This window comes from Myxocyprinus asiaticus, chromosome 25, assembly GCF_019703515.2.
Source record: "Myxocyprinus asiaticus isolate MX2 ecotype Aquarium Trade chromosome 25, UBuf_Myxa_2, whole genome shotgun sequence".
NCBI classification, from domain to species: Eukaryota; Metazoa; Chordata; class Actinopteri; order Cypriniformes; family Catostomidae; genus Myxocyprinus; species Myxocyprinus asiaticus.
This window is the reverse complement of record NC_059368.1, coordinates 14,131,986-14,153,336: the sequence shown is the minus strand read 5'-3', so window position 1 is coordinate 14,153,336 and position 21,351 is coordinate 14,131,986. Positions and strand designations below refer to the sequence as shown.

At 39.7% G+C, this 21,351-nt stretch overlaps 1 protein-coding gene across 1 annotated transcript in view; it reads right to left on the bottom strand.

Annotated features, from left to right (window-relative positions):
* The window catches only part of LOC127416380 (hemicentin-1-like), a 150,268-nt gene that overhangs the window by 113,751 nt on the left and 15,166 nt on the right, over positions 1 to 21,351 (bottom strand). Inside the window, exons 2-4 of the mRNA XM_051655706.1 lie at positions 7,269 to 7,339; positions 2,355 to 2,513; positions 1,913 to 2,035 (exon numbers count right to left, since the gene is read on the bottom strand). Coding sequence (XP_051511666.1) covers positions 1,913 to 2,035; positions 2,355 to 2,513; positions 7,269 to 7,339 — 353 coding nt within the window. The remainder of the gene's footprint in view (positions 1 to 1,912; positions 2,036 to 2,354; positions 2,514 to 7,268; positions 7,340 to 21,351) is intronic.

The window sequence follows — 21,351 nt, the reverse complement described above, 5'->3', positions numbered from 1 at the left end:
TAAATGGCATGAGTGAACATCTAGTGCCAAACTACAAGGCCTTCCTCCATCATCCCAGCTACTAAAAACTGTGTCCAGCTTCTCAGCTCTCATAAGTGTCAGGGTAGCTAACAGAGGCCAAGACATGGGTAGGCAAGATCTGACTTCTGCCATTCTTCATTTAAGCTCCTGAAGTTAAACTGATAGGTCAAGGTTAACATGTCATTATGCCTTTCATCTCTCTGGCCCCTCAACAAACACACACTGATACCCAGATGCATTCATGACATATAAGGACAGACTTCAGATGTACATTCTGTCAAAATCCCCCTTGTCACAAACAGTTGAAAAGTGTAAAAAATTATATTTTTTAATGTACAAGTAGAATTGCTTAGAATCAAGAGGAGTTCTATGTAACCTTTAAAGTCAATATAAAATTAAAAAAAAATGGCTTTCTTAATACATGTTACTGGTCTTACTGTGCACGATTCAACTGTGCACAATGTTTGTCTTTGTAATCTTTTGTTAAAATTTTGTAATTTATTATGTCTGTTTACTATACGTCACCAAGTCAACTCTTTTTTTTTTTTTTTCCTCCAACTCTTCCCCTCCACCACCTGGCTCAATTCTGGTATGAAACACCCACTTTTCACTATCCAATCAGATCCCAATTGATAAAATCAAGTGCTGTCCTATATTTTTTTTTCTTGTTAAAAAAAGAAAAGAGGGGAGACGCAGGAGTGGAATCTTTAAATCCATCAATTGCAATCACTGCAGTAGACAAACAAATGGCTCAACAACAGTAATCACGGGAGTGGAACAAACACTAACTCCTAACATCAAAAACCAAGCACAACGTAACACTTCTTAATCTCAATGTAACACCTCAAGGACTGACAAAGGAGTGGGTAAAACTAGAGGATATTTATACAAAAGGAACTAATGAGTGAATGGAATACAGGTGAGGATAATAAGAAACAGATGAAAGTGATGAGGGCAGTGCACTATGGGAAATGAAGTCCGGGGGAAAACTTCAAAATAAGAATCCTTGTAGAAAATGAGGGAGACAGACTGTGACAGAAATATGTCACATTATGGGAGTAAAATTGGCTGCTTAATGCTGTTTCACGTTGAATTTAAATCAGAGAATCAGAAAAACACTGTAAAGTATATAAAGGAGAAAAAGAATAACGAAGATTAGAATAAAAGAAAATTTAACAATTCTATTCATCAGCCTTTTGATATTGACAGCAAAGCAAAGAAAGATTTAAAATTATAGTAAATGATCAGCAGCTGTGCTTTTGCAGACATCTAGAATTATAACTGCAAATAAAAACTCTTTTATGTCTCCTCAAATATTTCAGTTTGGGTTTGAATTGAAAAAATTCTGGAGCATCACCAGCTTGACGCATATGAAGATTGATATGAATTTCTTGGAACATTTAAAAGATCCATGTTTTTCAGAGAGTTATAAAACAGTATCCTGGACATATGTCCATGTTAGCAGGGTCAAATGAAGAAAAAGCTTCAAAAGAGGGCAAGTTGCATCATTGCACCTCTGTCAGATCTTTTTTTCTATTCATTCTAATTACCTGTCAAACAAGTTTTCATCATATATGGGACGGTCTAGTCCAGTGTTTAAAAATCTGGGCCGGTAACCAAGAGGTTGCATGTTTGGACTTAACAAAAGTTCATACTTGAGTTATCATCATTGGGCCCTTAAACAAGACACTTAAACTCATGTTAGGTGTCAAGGGGACTATTTCTTTAACTTAACATTCAGTATATTGTGGAACGAATTCTGCTGACCTTAGTTGTGTGGTGATAAACAAATGATTCTGCTCTACCATTCAGCCAAAGTCAATCACTGTGGATGGAGACTTTACCCACTACATAGCAATGTCTAAATAAATGTATCAGATGAGTGTCTCACCTCATTGACTTGTTTCTTGTCCAAATGGAAGACCTGTCCTGAGCTGGTCGAGGCGATCTCTTCATACACCTTATAGCCGATGTGGGATCTGTCATCACAGTCTCCAGTCAGCACAAAAACCACCTGTCCACACACCCAAACAACACAGACCATTAGTAGTGCTATTCTACTGCACATTTCCAGTAAACGGAATAACACCTCCAGGTGCATTTGCATAAAATTTACATTAATTAATTTGCATTTTGATGCTTTTATCTAAAGTGACTCACAAATGTGGAATGCTACAACACAAGTGAAACATCACGAAAAGAAAGTGCTACAATACAAAGTTCCTTACTTGACCAGAAAAGAACAAGCTACAAAAGAGATAACAGAGCAAAACAGAACAAACAAAATACTTAATTGAGGACATGAGGGAGTTGATTGAAAATAGTTGGATTACCTGTGATTGTTTCTGCTGAATCAGCTGCAGAACGTCATGGGTCAATTTGTAGTCCTTTGATCGGGCATCAGTAAACACGTAAACGTAGGACCCTGGTAAGGAGATTTCAAGGGCTATCTTGATGGCTCCAATGCTCATCTCTGGGCAGTCTCCCCCTCCCTGAAGATTACCATCATTATTTCTCATAATATCATTATTCATCATGTGGTAAAAGACGCAGAGAACTGGATACTATTTTACGTATTTTCTTAGAGAAAAAACCATTGGATTTTCTTTGTATATGTAATCTTTCAAAAACAGAAAAAGGCCAAACTTTTAGCACTTTAGCTTCAAACTTGGCTTTTCCATTAATGGGAGACATAGTCGATGTGTTCTGTCAGTGGAACATCCAAAATCCTTAAAGCCAGATATTTATCTTAATTGCAACAATTTGGAAATGGGCAAACAACTGGCAGATAGCAAGCAGATTTGGCCTAATCATGAAAGCATAAATGTTTTGCATGCTTGTCATGGGAGTCAGTCATGTCTGCAACTGATGTTGACCTTGGAATGAATTTGCCTGTCCAGCGCAATCTTGGTCCCAACTTGAGGGCCTGGACTGGATGACTTCCAAGAGTCCAGTTACATACGTGCCTTACTTAAAACAGGCATGGATTTAAGTCAACTGTTTGTGTACATCCATGTTTGGTGATATATGCATGCAGGGGTGTAGGAACGATTAACCTTTTACTAAATTACTAAATTCATTCCCCCCACTTTTTGTGAAATAATAATTAAATTTTAATACGTTTACTTTGCTTAATTGTAGTGCAAGGGGAAAAAAGTGCAGCCATTCGCCTAAACCGAAGCCTTTAAGACCCAGGCGAAGCCTCTGCCATCTGGTTGCTTAGGCAGTGGGCAGAACTAACACAAAAGTGGCAATCACATTGGTTAGCGCTCACAGTCCACGTTTTAATTCAGCTAATCAGTTCGAGTGAACGCAGACAACAGGATTAATATTAATGAGCCCAACAACCTGCCAGCAGCGACAGACACACTGAGCTGCAATCTACACGAGAAAAGACGTGAGCAAACAGAGTCATTTTTGACTATTGTAAGTTAATGTTGTTAAACAAATGAAAACATTTTACATTTTGGTAACTTTCAGCGAGTTTTAAATCACTGACCTCTTTATTGTTAGTCTTTTTCACTGAAACACTGAATGACCAATAATGTCTCATATAAACTCAGCAAAAAAAGAAACGTCCCTTTTTCAGGACACTGTATTTTAAAGATAATTTTGAAAAATCCAAATAACTTTACAGATCTTTATTGTAAAGGTTTTAAACAATGTTTTCCATGTTTGTTCAATGAACCATAAACAATTAATGAACATGCACCTGTGGAATGGTTTTTAAGTCACTAACAGCTTACAGACGGTAGGCCATTAAGGTCACAGTTATAAAAACTTAGGACACTAGAGAGACCTTTCTACTGACTCTGAAAAACACCAAAAGAAAGATGCCCAGGGTCCCTGCTCATCTGCGTGAACATGCCTTAGGCATGCTGCATGGAGGCATGAGGACTGCAGATGTGGCCAGGGCAATAAATCGCAATGTCCATACTGTGAGACACCTAAGACAGCGCTACAGGGAGACAGGATGTACAGCTGTACCACGTGTAACAACACCTGCACAGGATCGGTACATCCGAATAGCACACCTGCGGGACAGGTACAGGATGGCAACAACAACTGCCCGAGTTACACCAGGAATGCACAATCCATCCATTAGTGCTCAGACTGTCCGCAATAGGCTGAGAGAGGCTGGACTGAGGGCTTGTAGGCCTGTTGTAAGGCAGGTCCTTACCAGACATCACCGGCAACAATGTCACCTATGGGCACAAACCCATCTTCGCTGGAGCAGACAGGACTGGCAAAAAGTGCTCTTCACTGACGAGTTGCGGTTTTGTCTCTCCAGGGGTGATGGTCGGACTCGCGTTTATCGAAGGAATGAGCGTTACACCGAGGCCTGTACTCTGGAGCAGGATCGATTTGGAGGTGGAGAGTCCGTCATGGTCTGAGGCGGTGTGTCACAGCATCATCGGACTGAGCTTGTTGTCATTGCAGGCAATCTCAATGCTGTGCGTTACAGGGAAGATATCCTCCTCCCTCATGTGGTACCCTTCCTGCAGGCTCATCCTGACTTGACCCTCCAGCATGACAATGCCACCAGCCATACTGCTCGTTCTGTGCATGATTTCCTGCAAAACAGGAATGTCAGTGTTCTGCCATGGCCAGCAAAGAGCCCGGATCTCAATCCCATTGAGCACGTCTGGGACCTGTTGGATCGGAGGGTGAGGGCTAGGGCTATTCCCTCCAGAAATGTCCGGGAACTTGCAAGTGCCTTGGTGGAAAAGTGGGGTAACATCTCACAGCAAGAACTGGCAAATCTGGTGCAGTCCATGAGGAGGAGATGTACTGCAGTACTTAATGCAGCTGATGGCCACACCAGATATTGACTGTTACTTTTGATTTTGACCCCCACTTTGTTCAGGGACACATAATTCCATTTCTGTTAGTCACATGTCTGTGAAACTTGTTCAGTTTATGTCTTAGTTGTTAAATATTTTTATGTTCATACAAATATTTACACATGTTAAGTTTGCTGAAAATAAAAGCAGTTGAAAGTGAGAGGATGTTTCTTATTTTGCTGAGTTTACAACCACCAGCCAAAAAACTGATGGGGACAGACATTCGGAATTTCTTTTATTAGAGTCATGTGTGTGACAACAATAATCTAATGTCATAGTATACTTCTAAAAAATATACAATTCTTTGAATTTTCCATGTTTTTTGTTTGGCTATTATATTGACTTTAGATTAATGGTAGTGGTGATGTTTGTGGCATATCTATTTTAGAAAAAAAGAAAAAAGATCAGTGACCAAGTCACCAACAGTGTAGACAGAGAGGTGACACAAGCTTCTGAAAATGTTCAGGTAAGATCATATCTGACATGGACATAAAGGATTTTTTTTTGTGCTTTGATTCTTTGGTTCTGGCTGACAGAAAATGTTTGACAGCAGTCATTAAATTAAATGACTCATTTTCTTTTTTTATATGAAAATTTTCATTCATACATTTTAGTTCTAATTATTAAATTTCTATCATAAAAAATGCAGATGTTTCTTAAAAGTTCAGTTGATATGCTTTCTTTCAAATTATATCACATATTCTTAAAAACATAAAATTCTTTAAAACTGTCGTATTGTGAAGAGAGGCAGATGAGAACACCCTTTCTACACCGGGCAGGTCTATTGACGCAATGCAACGGCTTGAGGATGTCTACACTAGATGAGTCGACATGAACATTCTAAACCACTTATTTGTGTTGTTGGCAGTAGTAGCGCCAGCACGTGCAGTACAAAAATGGAATGGGACACTTGTTTACAGTTGGCATGATGCGACGCAACGGACGCTTCCAGTGTAGACAGCATCATTGATTTTAATGGGTCTTATCACTTTTGACACGACGCATCGCTCGTGTCTGGTGTAGACAGGGTATTAGAATGTGTCCCCCCCAGTTTTCGATCATTCCTATGCCCCTGTATGCATGTCTGTCTCTTCTCAATTGGAAATCAAAGATGACTCTTGTCTTCTTCATTATGTGTTCTAGAAGGCACGTGTCTGAATGAAACATCTGGAAGCAAGTGATCTTTCCTTTTCTGTTCTTTACACAAACACATACACACACAGTGAAACAGCAGATAGCAACACAAACACTAAACAGCAACCGGATTGTAGGAAAGGTTACGGAATGTTCTCAGAATGTACCCTAGTAGTTCATTTAAAATGACAGTATCTTCTCAGAATGCTGGAAAAGACATTAACAGCAACTGCAATTTGAGTGATTTATCCATTAGAAGCCAATGTTTTGGAAATGAAAAATGCACACACACACTTACAATGAATTAACTAGAACAAATCCTGCTCTGCTTGAACTTCTGCCTCAAAAAAGTAAAAAAAAAAAGAAAGAAAGAAAGAAAGAAAAAACACTTTCTTTGTGCCAGTACAGAACTGCACTTAATCAGGGTGCCTGCATTTCCTCTGCTTTGGCCGAAACAGCTGGGACAAATGCTGAGAGTGATGTGAAGCACATGGCAGATAAATTGGCATTGTTTTGAGAAGATGGTGCATCTTTAATAGAGTGCCCATATTAAACTGCTCCCAAGGCAAAACAACTCCACACAATACCATCTGTCTCTCAGTTGCCAAACTTGCAATGAATACTGTACCATTTAGATCACCTCTATGCACAGATTACACAGCTCTCAAACCACATGCTCATTTAAATAATTCTACTTGCCAGATATATATTTACACAAGCCAAAGATGCCATCCCCTGGGTGGAATATACACAGCTTCACAGGAAACATATCACTTTTGATAGATATTCTCAGTAAAACCAAGACATTTGCAATCTTCATTTGGCTGTTAAGATGTACTCTCTGCAATAGTTTGATGTGAACACATTTATAGAGTGAATATGAATCCAAATGGACACATGCTGCCCCTGTGATCAAAGATGTTTAATAATAGTTCACCTCAAAATGAGAATTCTGTCATTGTTTAATCTTCCTCATGTTGCTCCAAACCTGTATGTCATTATTTCTTCCATAGAACACAGATAACGATTTTAGCAGCATGTTAGTCACAGTCACCATTTAGTTTCATTGCATATTTTTCCATACAATGAAAATGAATAGTGATTGACACTGTCATTCTGGCTAACATTGCCTTTTGTGTTCCACAGAATAAAGAAACTCATATGGGTTTGAAACAACATGAAGGTAAATGATGACAGGTTTTTCATTTTTTGTGTGTGAATTATCCCTTGTTTATATCAACAAAAACAATGTGAAGCGCATGAACTCACCTGGACATAAAGCTCCCTTAGCTCATCCTGGAACTTCTTTGGATCTGTTGTTATTGTAATGGGTCCAATCTCTGCAGAAACAAAACGACTGCTGTTAGAGGCAAAAATATACTCTGTTGGATCACAGTCAAATGGCCTCTTACATTGAAAGATTAAAACTGTTTCTCTTTTGTCCACATAGATGCCAAATATTTGTGCTGGCAGCCAGTGGCGGATGTCTAGGATCAAGGGTCACAGTTGAACTGGAGTGACAGGGAGCTTCCTGTTCAGTGCCAGGAGGGTTTCTGAGTCATAAAAGTGGAGTAGTAGGAAATCTTATATACATCAAACACCAATACTGGAGTCAAAAGGACTAAAGAGATCTGAAAATACATGCACAGAATAAGTACTGTACAGAATCATGGTCTCTACATAGGTGACTGTGGCTTTGATAAGAGCTCTAAGTGCTGAGGGCCATCAAAGACATTTCATTGGAGTATCATTCAGAAAGCAAGATTGGGAACTTGTGGATTTCATTGATGTATGTGTGGAACAGAGACAATAAGAGGGACAGGTCTTAGTGAAACTCGACAGATAAGAAGTCTTCCTTCTATCCAGTGGCATCTCCTCAATACAACACAGTCAAAGACAGGATGTTTTCTCTCTCTGGGTTAGTTTACACTTCTTAACAAATCTGACAACTCAAGCATTTTAAAATCTATGATATAAGTTGCAGTAGTAGCAGTAGAAAGATCCAGTTATTTCTGTAACCCACTCAACTTATTTAATTATCATTATATTACTGAATCATTGTTATTATATTTTATATTAAAATTTTATAATATAACAGCAGTATATTTCTGTCATTATTTGTTCACTTTCAAGCAGAAGTGAAAAGAGCTCAGGTTAAACCCTGAAGCCTTAAATTTCACAAAATTTTTCTTTTATTTTCCACGTGTTTTTTTAATACACACCTCCTTATACTGTCATCCCAATACATATGTATCTCACAACAACTTCAAAATTAAATAAATAAATAAATTGGAATTACACAAATGTGGAAAATAAAATGAACCTGAAGTGCTTAGGTTTCACAATGCATCATGTTATAGAAGAACTGAGTTTAGACCATGTTTAGAGATGGAGTTTGTGTGGAGCCAACTAAACAGCCTTGCAAAAAGACTATATATTTATTTAAATTGCAGCCTTTCATGGTTTAACAACCACATAAGACCACATCACGATTTTAATTTGATTGATTGTGCTGAGCTAATATCAAATTAATTAACCATGAATGCTGTGGTAGGTAACCCTGCTGGGTCTAATTTACAGTGGCTCTGCTGTGAAATTTCAGCTTGTTCTTATTATGCTCTCATCTCCTTTCACATCAGCTGGTCTCCTTCGTGATAGGAAAGACCTTATAACTCAGGTATGCTCTTCTGTCAGCGGCGGGAATCTGGTGTGAGGTCATTGTGTTGCGGTTGCCTGTGTCAGTGTGCAAGGCCAATGACATCATGCTCTGTTTTTGAAGCCATATTGTCTTCGTTTTCCAGCTTTCTTTGTTCAAGGTTTGATGAGCTGTAAAACTGTTATACATGTTTAGTTTTTTTCCCCCTTATGGAAGCATACAAAGAGACCAGCTAACTATAGTGCCAACAGCTTAAAAGACTAGTTCACCAACAAATGAAAATTCTGTCATTTTATATCCACCCTAATGTTGCTCCAAAACCGTATGACTTTCTTTCTTATGTGGAACACAAAAGGAAATAATTGTAAAAGTTGTCACGCAGCTTTTTGCCCAACATGAAAGTGAATAGTAACTTCGGTCTATCAAGCTCCAAAAAGGAAAAAATAACACAATGAAAGGACAGTGAAAGTATGACTAGTACACTAAATTCCAAGTCTTCTGAAGCCATACAATCACTTTGTGTGATGAACAGACTGAAATTTATGTCGTTATTCACTCTCAAATCAAATCATTGATGAGAGGAGTATGTGGTGCCCAAATCAGATATGACAGCAATACCACAGGTTTGACGTCATGACATTTGTTCACAAGTCCGACCTAAGCCATCTATAAAATCAAACCTCATTCACCATTTACTTCCATTGTATGGGAAAAAAAGATGCCATGAGAGCGAATGGTAATATGGTTTGGAACAACACAAGAGTGAGTAAATGATGATGGAATTTTCATTTTTGGGTGAACTATTCCTTTAATGAAAACAAAGTAGTCATATTATTATCATTATGTTTTTTTATGGCAAGGAAGGCATCCAAAAACTACAAATTACTTGACACCAAAATTATATAGGTCACTTTAGCACAAGTTACGTAGTCCCTACAGAACTGTTAAGTCTGTAACACTATATGTTGTTTTCTCCTTTTTGCATACAGTACATTACATTATTCAGCCAAAAAAAAAATTATAATTGATTTATGGCTTCTTTTAGTTTATTTAAAGAAAGACAAACATTACGGTCTAATGTAACTTCTTCAAAACACTGTATAATCAAATGCGTGCATAACTCTTTTCAAAGTTCTCATATTTTGGCAGTATATGAGAAACCCTTTAAGGGCTCTATTTTTGTGACCACGCTAGCTGCAGCGCTACGCACAAAGACCGTGCACTACATCTAATCACATTTTCCTGCGAGTGCTTATTCTAAGTGCATTTTCGTGCCAGCACAAAGCGCAAGTGGCTGGGTGAGAGTGCAAAGCACAATTTGCTATTTTCCTGAGAAATTGGTAATTGCACTAAGTCTGAGAAGCATGTCTATTCTCGGCGCAATGTCTAAACTCAGTTCTTGCATCTGCATTTTGGGAAATCCACCAATGATATTAAAGGGCTGTCAGTAACAGTATATCTATATTAATAATAATAATAATAATAATACTTTACATTTATTTTGTATAGCGCTTTTCCAAAGCTTAAGGATGCTGTACAGAAATTAAACATAACATAATAAACATGGAAACATGTAACAAATATACATCACAAAACAATGAACAGTGGGAGAGCAGCACAGCATGTTTCAAGTGTCCTGTAAGACCATCAAGACCACAGGTGAGACAGGCCGATAGAGAACACAGGGAATGTAATGTATAATAGGACGCAGATGGTGCAATTACCGGAGAAATCCTCAGAATTAAACTGCACTTGACCCAGCCTATTATCTCTTTGTGGTGCAATTTCACCAGCCCACTTGCACCTTGACTTGCACGCTTGCTTGCACAAAAATATCAAAACCTCTTAAGACATAGCAAGCTTAAAATGAGCCCTTAAGTGTAGAAAAAGAACATTTAGGTGATCAAAACCAAGCTTAAAAGGATAGTTCACTCAAAAACAAAAATTCTCTCATCAGTTACTCAACTTCATGCTATCCCAGATGTGTATGACTTTCTTGCTTCTGCAAACCACAAACGAAGATTTTTAAAAGAAAATTTAAGCTCTGTTGGTCCTCACAATGCAAGTGAATGGTGACCATAACCCAGAAGGTTCAAAAGGCAGTATAAAAGTAATCCATAATACTCCACTGGCAGCGAATGGGGAATGGCCTCCGAAGCCAGGAATGCTGGCAGCGACTGGGGAATGCCCTCCGTGGCCATGAGAACTGGCAGCAACTGGGGAACGCCCTCCGTGGCCTTGAGCACTGGCTGTGGCAAGGGAACGACCTACATGGCTGGGAGGAACTGGACAGGCTGGACCGCGGCCGCCGTGGTTGAGAGCGCTGCAGCGGGAATGACCACTGCCTCCTGGCTGTCACCAGCGAGCTCCTCTGCCTCCTGGGGGTCAGCCGTGAGCTTCCTCCTCCTACACCAACATGAAGCCCGAGAAGTGCCCGGGGGGGAACAAGGCATGGGCTGCGAGGGGTTCTTTAATCTGGCATTCCATCTCTGCAGCAGACTTTTAATCTCTGCAAGGCGACAGACATGGTCCAACAGATCCCAGAAGGGTAAAACAAAAATCTCCAAGCCCGGATTGTCCAAGCCCAAAAGGAAAAGCTGTTTCAACTGTGTCACGTCAAAGCACCACCTGTGAGGCTCACTGACCAGCTCCATAGCATAGATGCCAAAACCACTGACAGAACAAAGATCCCATTGAACCATTGGAAGCTGGCCAGGGTGTGGTTGAGCTGGGCGGTACTTTGAGAGGCCCATTCCTTTCGGGTTGGAGCAGGATCAAAAGAAATGTCCCTTGCCTCTGCTGGGTCCATGTTTGATTGAATCATTCTGTCACGGAGAGCACGAGAGCAAGGCAGGACCCAAACGCAGAGAGGCAAGGATGTGGGCTTTATTTACAAAACTAAAAGTACAAATCAAAACACCCGCAAGGAGAAAAAAACAGAAACTGAATGATATACTTGAAAAACTCAAAAACCAGAAACTGACCAAAGTAATCACAGGAACAGGAACCAACCAACTGGAGACAAACATACTGTATAACAGCAAGCACAAAAAAAATGGACTCAACAAAGAACTAAACATAAGTGGAGCTTAAGAAGGGAACAGGTTGATAGGGAGCAGGTGCCGCCAATGTTTGTTAATTGGAGAACGAGCCATTGTCTGGGTAACGGAGCTTCCGTTCTTAACGTGGCACCTGCAAGACACAAGAGGGAGTGAGAGACAAGACCAACACAAGAAAACACTCAGACGAGCCAGACAGACAGTCAGGAGAGGCACAGTCAGGCCAGACTGTGACAGTTCCTGGCTGTATGTAGCACCTGACACACAGGAATATCCGTCCAAAGAATCCCAACAGTAGAAAGATTTCAGAAAAGATTGTTTTGTAATATTGTTACAATGTAATGCAGGATTTGAAAAGAGGCCGTTATTGAAGGGTAGGGCAGTCAAAAATTATAGTGGACTGAAAGGATGGGCACAGTGGGGAAAAAATCTTCACCAATTTTGAAGGTGTCAACACATGAGGAATTAAGTTTACTTGATCTTTTGACATATAAGAGTTCATTGTATAACACAAACATTCTGTAATTTTCAGAACTCAAAACTTATTTTGATTATATATGTTTCAGCACGTATTATATTTATTTTTGGCTCATATCAGCATGGATTGCTTGTGAACCAGCCACAATATGATTCAAGCTTTGCAAAAGGAACTGTTATTGAAAGATGGGGCAAAAATAGCTTTACTTACTTTATAAGTGGACCTCAGGGAAAATAATAATAATAAAAATATATTGAAAAAAGAGTAAGTCGGAGTCGCGTGGCACCCTGCGAGGTTCGGACGTATGAATGGCGAGCTCTGCGCACTTTGCTAGTTTTAACATTATTATTGTCATAAACCAGTGAGATTCGATACACCCTGTTCCATAACTGTTCTAGGAAGACAATATGTCAAAGAATTCAAACTCTTTGGGCTCTGGAGACATTAAAAGACACTTATGTGCTCAAGCTGACACCCCTGACAAGACCACGGAGCAGATTTGGCTGTTGAAGTGCGGGAAATTCGGCGAGAATTGTTGAACTTGTCGGCAATGCTGACGAAGGTCGTTGCTGACTTGGAGGATCTTGCTGTAATACATCGATCAATCACTGCCATGGAGACGAAATTCACTGAGGTGGTTACAAAAGTGGGGGACGTTGAGAAATGGATAGATTATATGGAGTCATCGGAGAGAGAATTAGCCGCTAATCTGCTAGTGACCAAGGCGGATTTGGACCACGTCTGAGAGAAGCTGGAGCATATGGAGAATTGTAGTTGGCGAAATAACGTCCGTATTGTTGGAATTCCTGAGGGAGCAGAGGGTAAGAATATGGTGGAATTCCTGGGCGGGCTCTTTCCGAGTCTGCTCAGCATAACAGCATAGTAGGCATACATGGACTGTTTGAGCTTAGAGGGATGGACGCCAGTTGGTGCTGTCATGCGTGGGGTTAATGCGCACATTTTTCTTTCTTTTCTTTTTTTTGGTTCTGGGGGAAGTTTGGGGTTTGATTGTTACTCTAATGCTGGAATGTGGTCTTTATAATTTAGTTTTTGACACACAATTTATTTTTTCTCATATGTCAAAATGTCAAATTGTCTCTCTCCACGTGGAATGTGTATGGGTTGGGGCACCCCATAAAAAGAAGGAAGGTTATTTCTCTTCTTAAGTGTAAGAAATATGATATAGTGTTTCTTCAAGAAACGCATCTTTCCCCGCAGGAAGCTGAAAATTTGGGAAGATATGGGGTGGACAGGTTTTCTTTAGTGCTGGCTCAAGTAAGAGCAGGGGAGTCATTACACTGATAAGTAAACATCTACAATTCAAATGTCTCAAACTGATTAAAGATAAATTAGGAAGAGTCATTATTGTTTTAGCAGAAATTCAGGGGCAAAGTCTTATTTTGGCTAATTTTTACGCACCTAACGTTGATGATCAGGGCTTTTTTATAGATCCTGAAAGAATGTTGCAAGCCACTGGCACCCCTCATGATATAATACTGGGAGGAGACTTTAATCTTTTGATGGACTCAGTTCTTGATCATTGTGAAGCAAAAGTGTGCAAGCCCCCTAGAGCAACACTGATGTTTCACAGGATGTGTAAAAATCTTGGTCTTACAGATATTTGGAGACTTTTGAACCCATCTGGTAGGGACTATACATTTTATTCATCAGTCCACAAGAATTATTGTAGAATAGATTTTTATATTATATATATATATATATATATATATATATATATATATATATATATATATATATCTAAGTCCCTCATTTCATCTGTTGTTGATTGCTCAATTGGAAACATCTTAGTCTCAGACAATGCCCTGGTGAGTTTAGAGGTGTTGCCACATACGGAGAAAAAGAACTCATATAGTTGGCGCTTTAATGTATCCCTTTTGCAAAATCCTGAATTTCAACAAATGTTAAAGGCTGAAATCAATGTTTATATGGAGACCAACTGGTCCTCAGTATCCTCTGTGGGTGTGGCTTGGAAGGCACTTAAGGCAGTTCTTATGGATCTTATGCTTTTGTTTGAAGTTTATATGGAATCATTAAAGAATGACTTTTGCCAACCCTGACACAAGCCAGGATCAGTTTGATTTTTAAAAAGGACAAAGATCCAAGTGACATAAGATCCGGCAAATTTCCCTGATCCAGCTAGACATAAAAATATTGTCAAAAATACTGGCTAACCGATTAAGTATAGTTATGACATCTCTTATACATATAGGTCTGTTGGGGTTTATTCGGAGCCGCAGCTCTTCTGATAACATTAGGTGTTTCATCAATATCATGTGGTCAGTGGCGAATGATCAGACTCCGGTCGATTCCATCTCACTTGATGCTGAAAAGGTGTTTGATATGGTAGAATGAGATTATCTTTTTAAGATTTTGGAAATATATGGGTTCGGGAATATATTGGATGGATTAAGTTACTTTATAGACACCCGGTAGCGGCGGTACAAACAAATAGATTAATTTCAGATTATTTTACTCAGGGTTGCCCTCTTTCCCCATTGTTGTTCTGTCTTGCCCTGGAACCATTAGCAGCCACGATAAGAAAGGAAGATGATTTTCCAGGGGTGGTGGTGGGAGGTAGGACACATAAGCTTTTGCTTTATGCAGATGATATTTTATTATTCGTCTCTGACCCTACTAGATCTATGCCTTGCCTCGACAGAATTATTCATTCCTTTTCAAAGTTCTCAGGATACAGAGTTAATTGGTCTAAATCCAAAGCTTTGGGTCTGACAGCATACTTTTGTTAATTTTGACCCTTTAATAAAAAGGTTTTCGAGCAATGTGGGCAGGTGGGCTTCATTACATTTATCTATGATTAGGAAGGTTAATGTTATTAAAATGAATTGTATTCCAAAATTCAACTACCTGCTACAGTCTCTCCCTATAGATGTCCCCCTCTCTTATTTCAAGCAATTTTTTAGCATAGCGAAGTCCTTCATTTGGAATGGTAAATGTCCCAGATTACATTTCATTAGCTGCATAAACCGATTGACAAAGGTGGGCAAGGCCTACCCAAGATTTTGTTTTATTATTATGCATTCGGTCTCAGACATTTGGCTCATTGGTCACTTCCACCTGAGAGAGCCCCTCCCTGGTTTTGAATTGAACAGGAAGTTTTTGCCCCTATTTCGCCATTGCAAAGCCTTTCTATCAAACTAATTGGAGAAGTTAAGTTACACCCCGTTGTCTCGCATTTTCACTCGGTATGGACAAAAGTGTCCAGAGTGTTTAATTCGGACATTTATTTAAATGTTACCTCGAGCATATGGCTGAACCCAAAATTATGTATTAATAAGTCCCCTTTCTGCTGGTCAGAGTGGATTGTAAGGGGGGTTGCTTCACTCGGTGACCTATATGAGAGTGGAGTGTTGAGATCCTTTGAAAATTTGGTTCAACAGTTTGGGATTCCCAGATCTCAGTTTTTAGGTATTTATAGCTGCTCTGTACTATTTTTGGGAGTAGCATATACCCCCCTAAAGCGTCAGACACTCTGAGAGTGGCGTTTACTGCTTTTGGAAAAGGTCATGAGGCATCAGTGTATTACTCCCTGCTAATTCAGAGTCTGAGAAATTCAAGATTTTACATCGATTCTATTGGACCCCCTCTAGATTGTATAGGCTTGGTATTAAAGACACACCCACCTGCTGGCGATGTGAATCAGAAGATGGAAACACAACCCATGTCTTTTGGTGGTGTGTTAATATCCAAGAATTTTGGTTGAAGGTTCAGAATTTTATATGTGATGTATTGGGCACTCAAATTTCATTTTGCCCCAGACTCTGTATTTTAGACGACGGGGTGGTCATCAATATAGAGAATAAGCACACAAAAAATTGGGTCCTAACCAGCATCATGATCGCCAGACAAATAGTTTTAAGGGGATGGAAATCGTCTGGAGCGCCTCCAGGAGTGGTGCTCAGAGATGGGGAGGGTGGCAGCTTTTGAAGAAGGGGAATTTGGAATTGTTTGTGAGGAAATGGGGCAAATATCTGCCATTTCTGAAGGGCTCTCGGGGAGGGGCAGTGGAGAGAGAGGTGTAGTGGTTGATTTTTATATACTTTTCTTTTTTGTTTTGTTTTTTGTTTTTTTGTGTGTCTATAATCATGTGTGACCACTGGGGTGTTGTTGGGGGTCGGGGTGGGGTTTGGGGGTGTTTAATATATGAATCAATAAAAAAAATTTAATAACAAAACAGAAAAAAAAAAGAGTGTGTCATGACCCTTTAAAACCAATCAATGCCTTGAAAATCACTACCATGTCTTTTTCCAAGAATTATGGCCAAAGAACTGGACAGAACTTAAGTCAGAAATTAAGGGGGCTCGGGGCAAAAATGCCAACGAATGTGACAAAATGCCCCCAAAATTCAAAATTTGTAGGCAAAAAAATCTCCTTCAGAAGAATGATTTTTTTTTTTTTGTAACATCTGATATTGTTTTTAATATTCTATTTTAGCCCAAGTTACTAATGGTCTAAAATATGTTCAAATATGCTCTCCCTGTAATTATTATTAAAAGCTCATTTTCATAAAATAAGTTCTCTTCTCTAGAGGCCAAATCACTTCAGCTTGTCAGTGTAATAAAAAAAAAGGATGCATGGAGGCTTTGAAGCCACTGTGGAAGTTAGTTAGTAGCCCTCCACCACATCTCTCCTGTCAATGGCCACTGAGTTTATATAGATGCGGAAGCAATTATATTAACAGTCCTGAACATTTGTTTAATTGTTTTTCCTGAATCAAACTCACTATGTACTGTGCAAATGAACAATTTAAGAGAATTAGATGCTGTTTATGCTCCAGGGATAAACACATTGCATTAATTACAGGCAGTGGATTGCAATGACAATACTTTGATACTAGTGTAGATACTTAAAATTACTTTAAATGATTTAGTTGTTATTTTTATAAATCTTTAAACTTATTTAGATCTTGTAAATTTAATATAAGAGTCTTTTCATAGTAAATCATCAGGGACCCCTTCAGTTTTCAATTTCTAACAAAAGCTACACTTTCATTTTGGAGGTAGATCCAATATGGTCTATGTGGATTTGATAGCCATATTTTTCTAAATTGTAGTTACATGAGTCAGCAACCTTCTCCAGAAATAACCAAATAACATAACAATGAATACACCAAATTACTAACAGAAATTATACTATAATGAATTGTTAAACATTTGGATGAAATAACAGCAAGTTATTAAAAACATACACTGACAGCAAATATTTTGCACAGACTCTTCTAGGAACAGAAATATTTTTCTGATGTATGATAATCATTTCAATTGGTTCAACATCATGCCAGGAAACTACCAAAACAGTAAGTCTTTGTAAGAAAAGCAGAAAGAAAAAAGTTTACTAATGAAAAAGAACAATTCTACGTTGTTTTCGAGCCAGGGCTGCCAGCATACTGGCACACCCAGTGTTCAGGATAGACTCCACAGTCTTTGTGGAATACACCTAGAGGTAACAAGAGAACAAATGGAAATCGATATTTACACGTGAATGCAATGAAGAAATTTGTAGTAATGGGAAAATACAGAATGAGACGTGCCAGTACAAGGAAGAATGTGCTATTTAATTGTTATTCACAATGTAAAATCGAGTTTATAGTTGTTTACTGTTGCAGAGCAACATTGCAAGAGCAGAATAGAATATCACAGTGACAATAATATATAGAATTCAACTGATGTATGGTCACAGGTGCTTGTGTATTGTCCCTTTTTTTTTACAAATTTGAATGTGGCTCTTCTGATCAGAATTTAGAATATTTGTTTTATATTGGTTTTACTGTTTGAATCTTATGTTTTATTGTGAAGCCACACTAATACAAGACTTACTATTCAAAGTTTATGAATGATTTTCTTTGTTATGAATTTTCTTTCTTTTGCATCCATTAAGTTCCAATTAATAACAGAACATCATCAATTGAAATTAAGTACCTTTCATTTCAAACGTATTTAATTCACTGGATTATCCAAAACAGACATTACCACAAGGTTATTTAATATATTAGCCTTTTTTCATTTAATTTCCAGAAAAAACATTGTGATATACTGTATACCATTAGCATGAGAAGCGATCTATCTACAGGAGTCTGCAGTTACGTGTAAGTGTGTTTATTTCATTGTTTTACTTTGCTGAAGAGTGGTATTCATTGCTAGACTTGTGCTGTTTGTTTACTGTCTTGAACTAGTGTCGCTTAAAGGTGTGTTGGTGTGCGCTATATTGTTTTACTTGTCCCAGGGTATTCACTGCTAGATTTAGAGTTGGTTGTCCTGTGTGTAAAACTATCATTCTTTTTAATGTCTATAAACAGTGCTTCACTTGTTTTAGAGTATTATTTATTGCTAAAGTGCAGCATAATTCATTTGCGGTATACGGAAGTTGCGTTTGTACACACGCTTGTCACCTCGTGCAACCCTTAGTTTCAGTTTCAGTTGACCACGTGACTAGCTTTGTTGCGCTAAGTAGCATTAAGGCATGTCCTGCTTTTTTTACTGATCGGCTTGTTAACATCGTGTATATATTTTACTTGAATGCTGACGCGGAAGTGGCAGCGGAAGTGGTAGCCCTCGTGTAAAGCCCTCCTCTTGTGAAGACCTACTTGTGTAAAGACCAGCGAGTCTACCTATGCGAGTCCACTGAGCAAGGACACCGACAAGGTGCCACTCACCATAGCACTTAAGTATCTTTTACTTTTATCTTTTGTCTTATTTTCCTTCTATATACTAACATGTCTACTTCACGAATAACACATGCCTTCAAGCACATCCCTGTTATCTGTTACAGACCGTTTACACAATATTGATGCAAGACCAAACGCAACCCACACAACCTATGGCCACTTTGCACTTAAGCACCTGCTCCGTTCTCTTTCTCAGTGGGACTCTGGAACTGCCAGTCAGCTGTGAACAAAGCTGACTTCATTCCAGCCTTTGCCACACAGTCCACCCTCAGCATCCTGGCACTGACAGAAACATGGATACGTCCAGAGGATACAGCAACACCTGCTGCTCTCTCCAACAACTTCTCCTTCTCTCACACCCCTCGACACACCGGTAGGGGTGGGGGAACAGGTTTGCTCATTCATAACAATTGGACTTTTTCACCACACTCTTCACTATGTAACAATACTAGTTTTGAATTCCATGCTATTACTACAATGCAACCCACAAAAATACATGTTGTTATCATCTACTGCCCTCCAGGTCAGCTGACAAACTTTCTTGAGGAGTTGGATGTCCTGCTGTCCTCCTTGCCGTAGGATGGTAGGCCACTTGTGGTTCTTGGTGATTTCAACATACACCAAGACAAGCCCCAGGCCACTGAACTGAATACTCTTCTGGCCTCATTTGACTTGGAAAGACTACACACCACAGCAACTCACTGATCGGGCAACCAGCTGGACCTCATTTTTACACGTAACTGTACCAACTCAAATATTCTTGTTACTCCTCTACATGTCTCTGATCACTACTTTGTTCAATTCAACATGACTCTCCCATCTACATTAAAACAGACTCCACCTTTGGTTTCCTTTCGCCGTAACCTCCGTTCTCTTTCACCCTCATGCCTTTCCACTGCTGTCTCTACCTCTCTTCCCACACTAAATGTATTTTCCACGCTTGATGTAAACACTGCCACAGACACACTAAGCTCTACTTTAACAACCTGTCTAGACAACATCTGTCCTATCTCCTCTAGGCCAGCACGTACTACACCACCCAGCCCCTGGCTGTCTGATGTCCTTCGTGAACATCGGACTGACCTCAGGGCAACTGAGAGGAGATGGCAGAAATCTAAAGATCCAGCAGATCTAGGTAAATATCAGTCTCTGCTTGCAACTTTTTCAGATAACGTTAAATCTGCAAAAACCTCCTATTACCAGAACAAGATCAACAGCACCACAGACACTTGCAGCTTGTTTAGAACATTCAACACACTTCTCTGCCCTCCCCCTCCACCACCTGACACATCACTGACAGCAGATGTCTTTGCCACATTTATTAAGGTTACAACCATCAGCAATACATCCTCAGCACCACACCCTGTCAAACACCTGTCCCCTGTATGCAATTCTTCTGTCTCTATGTTCTCTCCTCTGACTGACACTGAGGTCTCTAATCTCCTCCTCTCCAACCACCCCACCACCTTTTCCCTTGACCTCATTCCTTCTCACCTTCTCCAGGCCATCTCTCCGTCCATCCTGCCTGCACTCACACACCTAATTAACACATCTCTACTTACAGGCACTTTTCCCACTACATTTAAGCAGGCTCGAGTAACCCTGCTGCTGAAGAAACTCACACTTAACCCCACACAAATAGAACAATACAGACCAGTCTATCTCATCCCATTCATGGCAAAAACACTTGAAAGGGCAGTTTTCAATCAAATCTCTGCCTATCTCGCTGAGACAGGCGAAAGCTGAATCGAGATCATCCATCCTGATTCTGCTGGACCTTTCTGCAGCCTTTGACACAGTCAACCATCAGATCTTACATTACATTTACACATTTGGCAGACGCTTTTATCCAAAGTGACTTACAGTGCCCTTATTACAGGGACAATCCCCCAGAGCAACCTGGAGTTAAGTGCCTTGCTCAAGGACACAATGGTGATGGCTGTGGGAATTGAACCAACAACTTTCTGCTTACCAGTTCAGTGCTTTAGTCCACTACACCACCACCACTCCATCTTACTCTCCTCGCTGGACATCACAGGAACTGTGCTTGACTGGTTTAATTCCTATCTCTCAGGTAGGTCCTTCAAGGTAGCCTGGAGAGGTGATGTGTCCAAGCCACATCAGCTATTACTGGGGTACCTCAGGGATCAATGCTTGGGCCACTTCTCTTCTCTATATACACAACATCACTGGGACCCATCATTCAGGCACATGGTTTCTCTTACCACTGCTACGCTGATGACACGCAACTCTACTTGTCTTTCCAGCCCAACGACACCACAGTGAATTTCTGCCTGCCTGGCAGACATCTCGGCCTGGATGAAGGAACACCACCTGCAACTCAACCCAGCCAAGACTGAACTCCTTATCTTTCCAGCCAACCCTGCTGTTGAACACAACGTCACTGTGCAGCTGGGTGCAACTACAGTAACACCTTCCAAAACGGTCAGAAATCT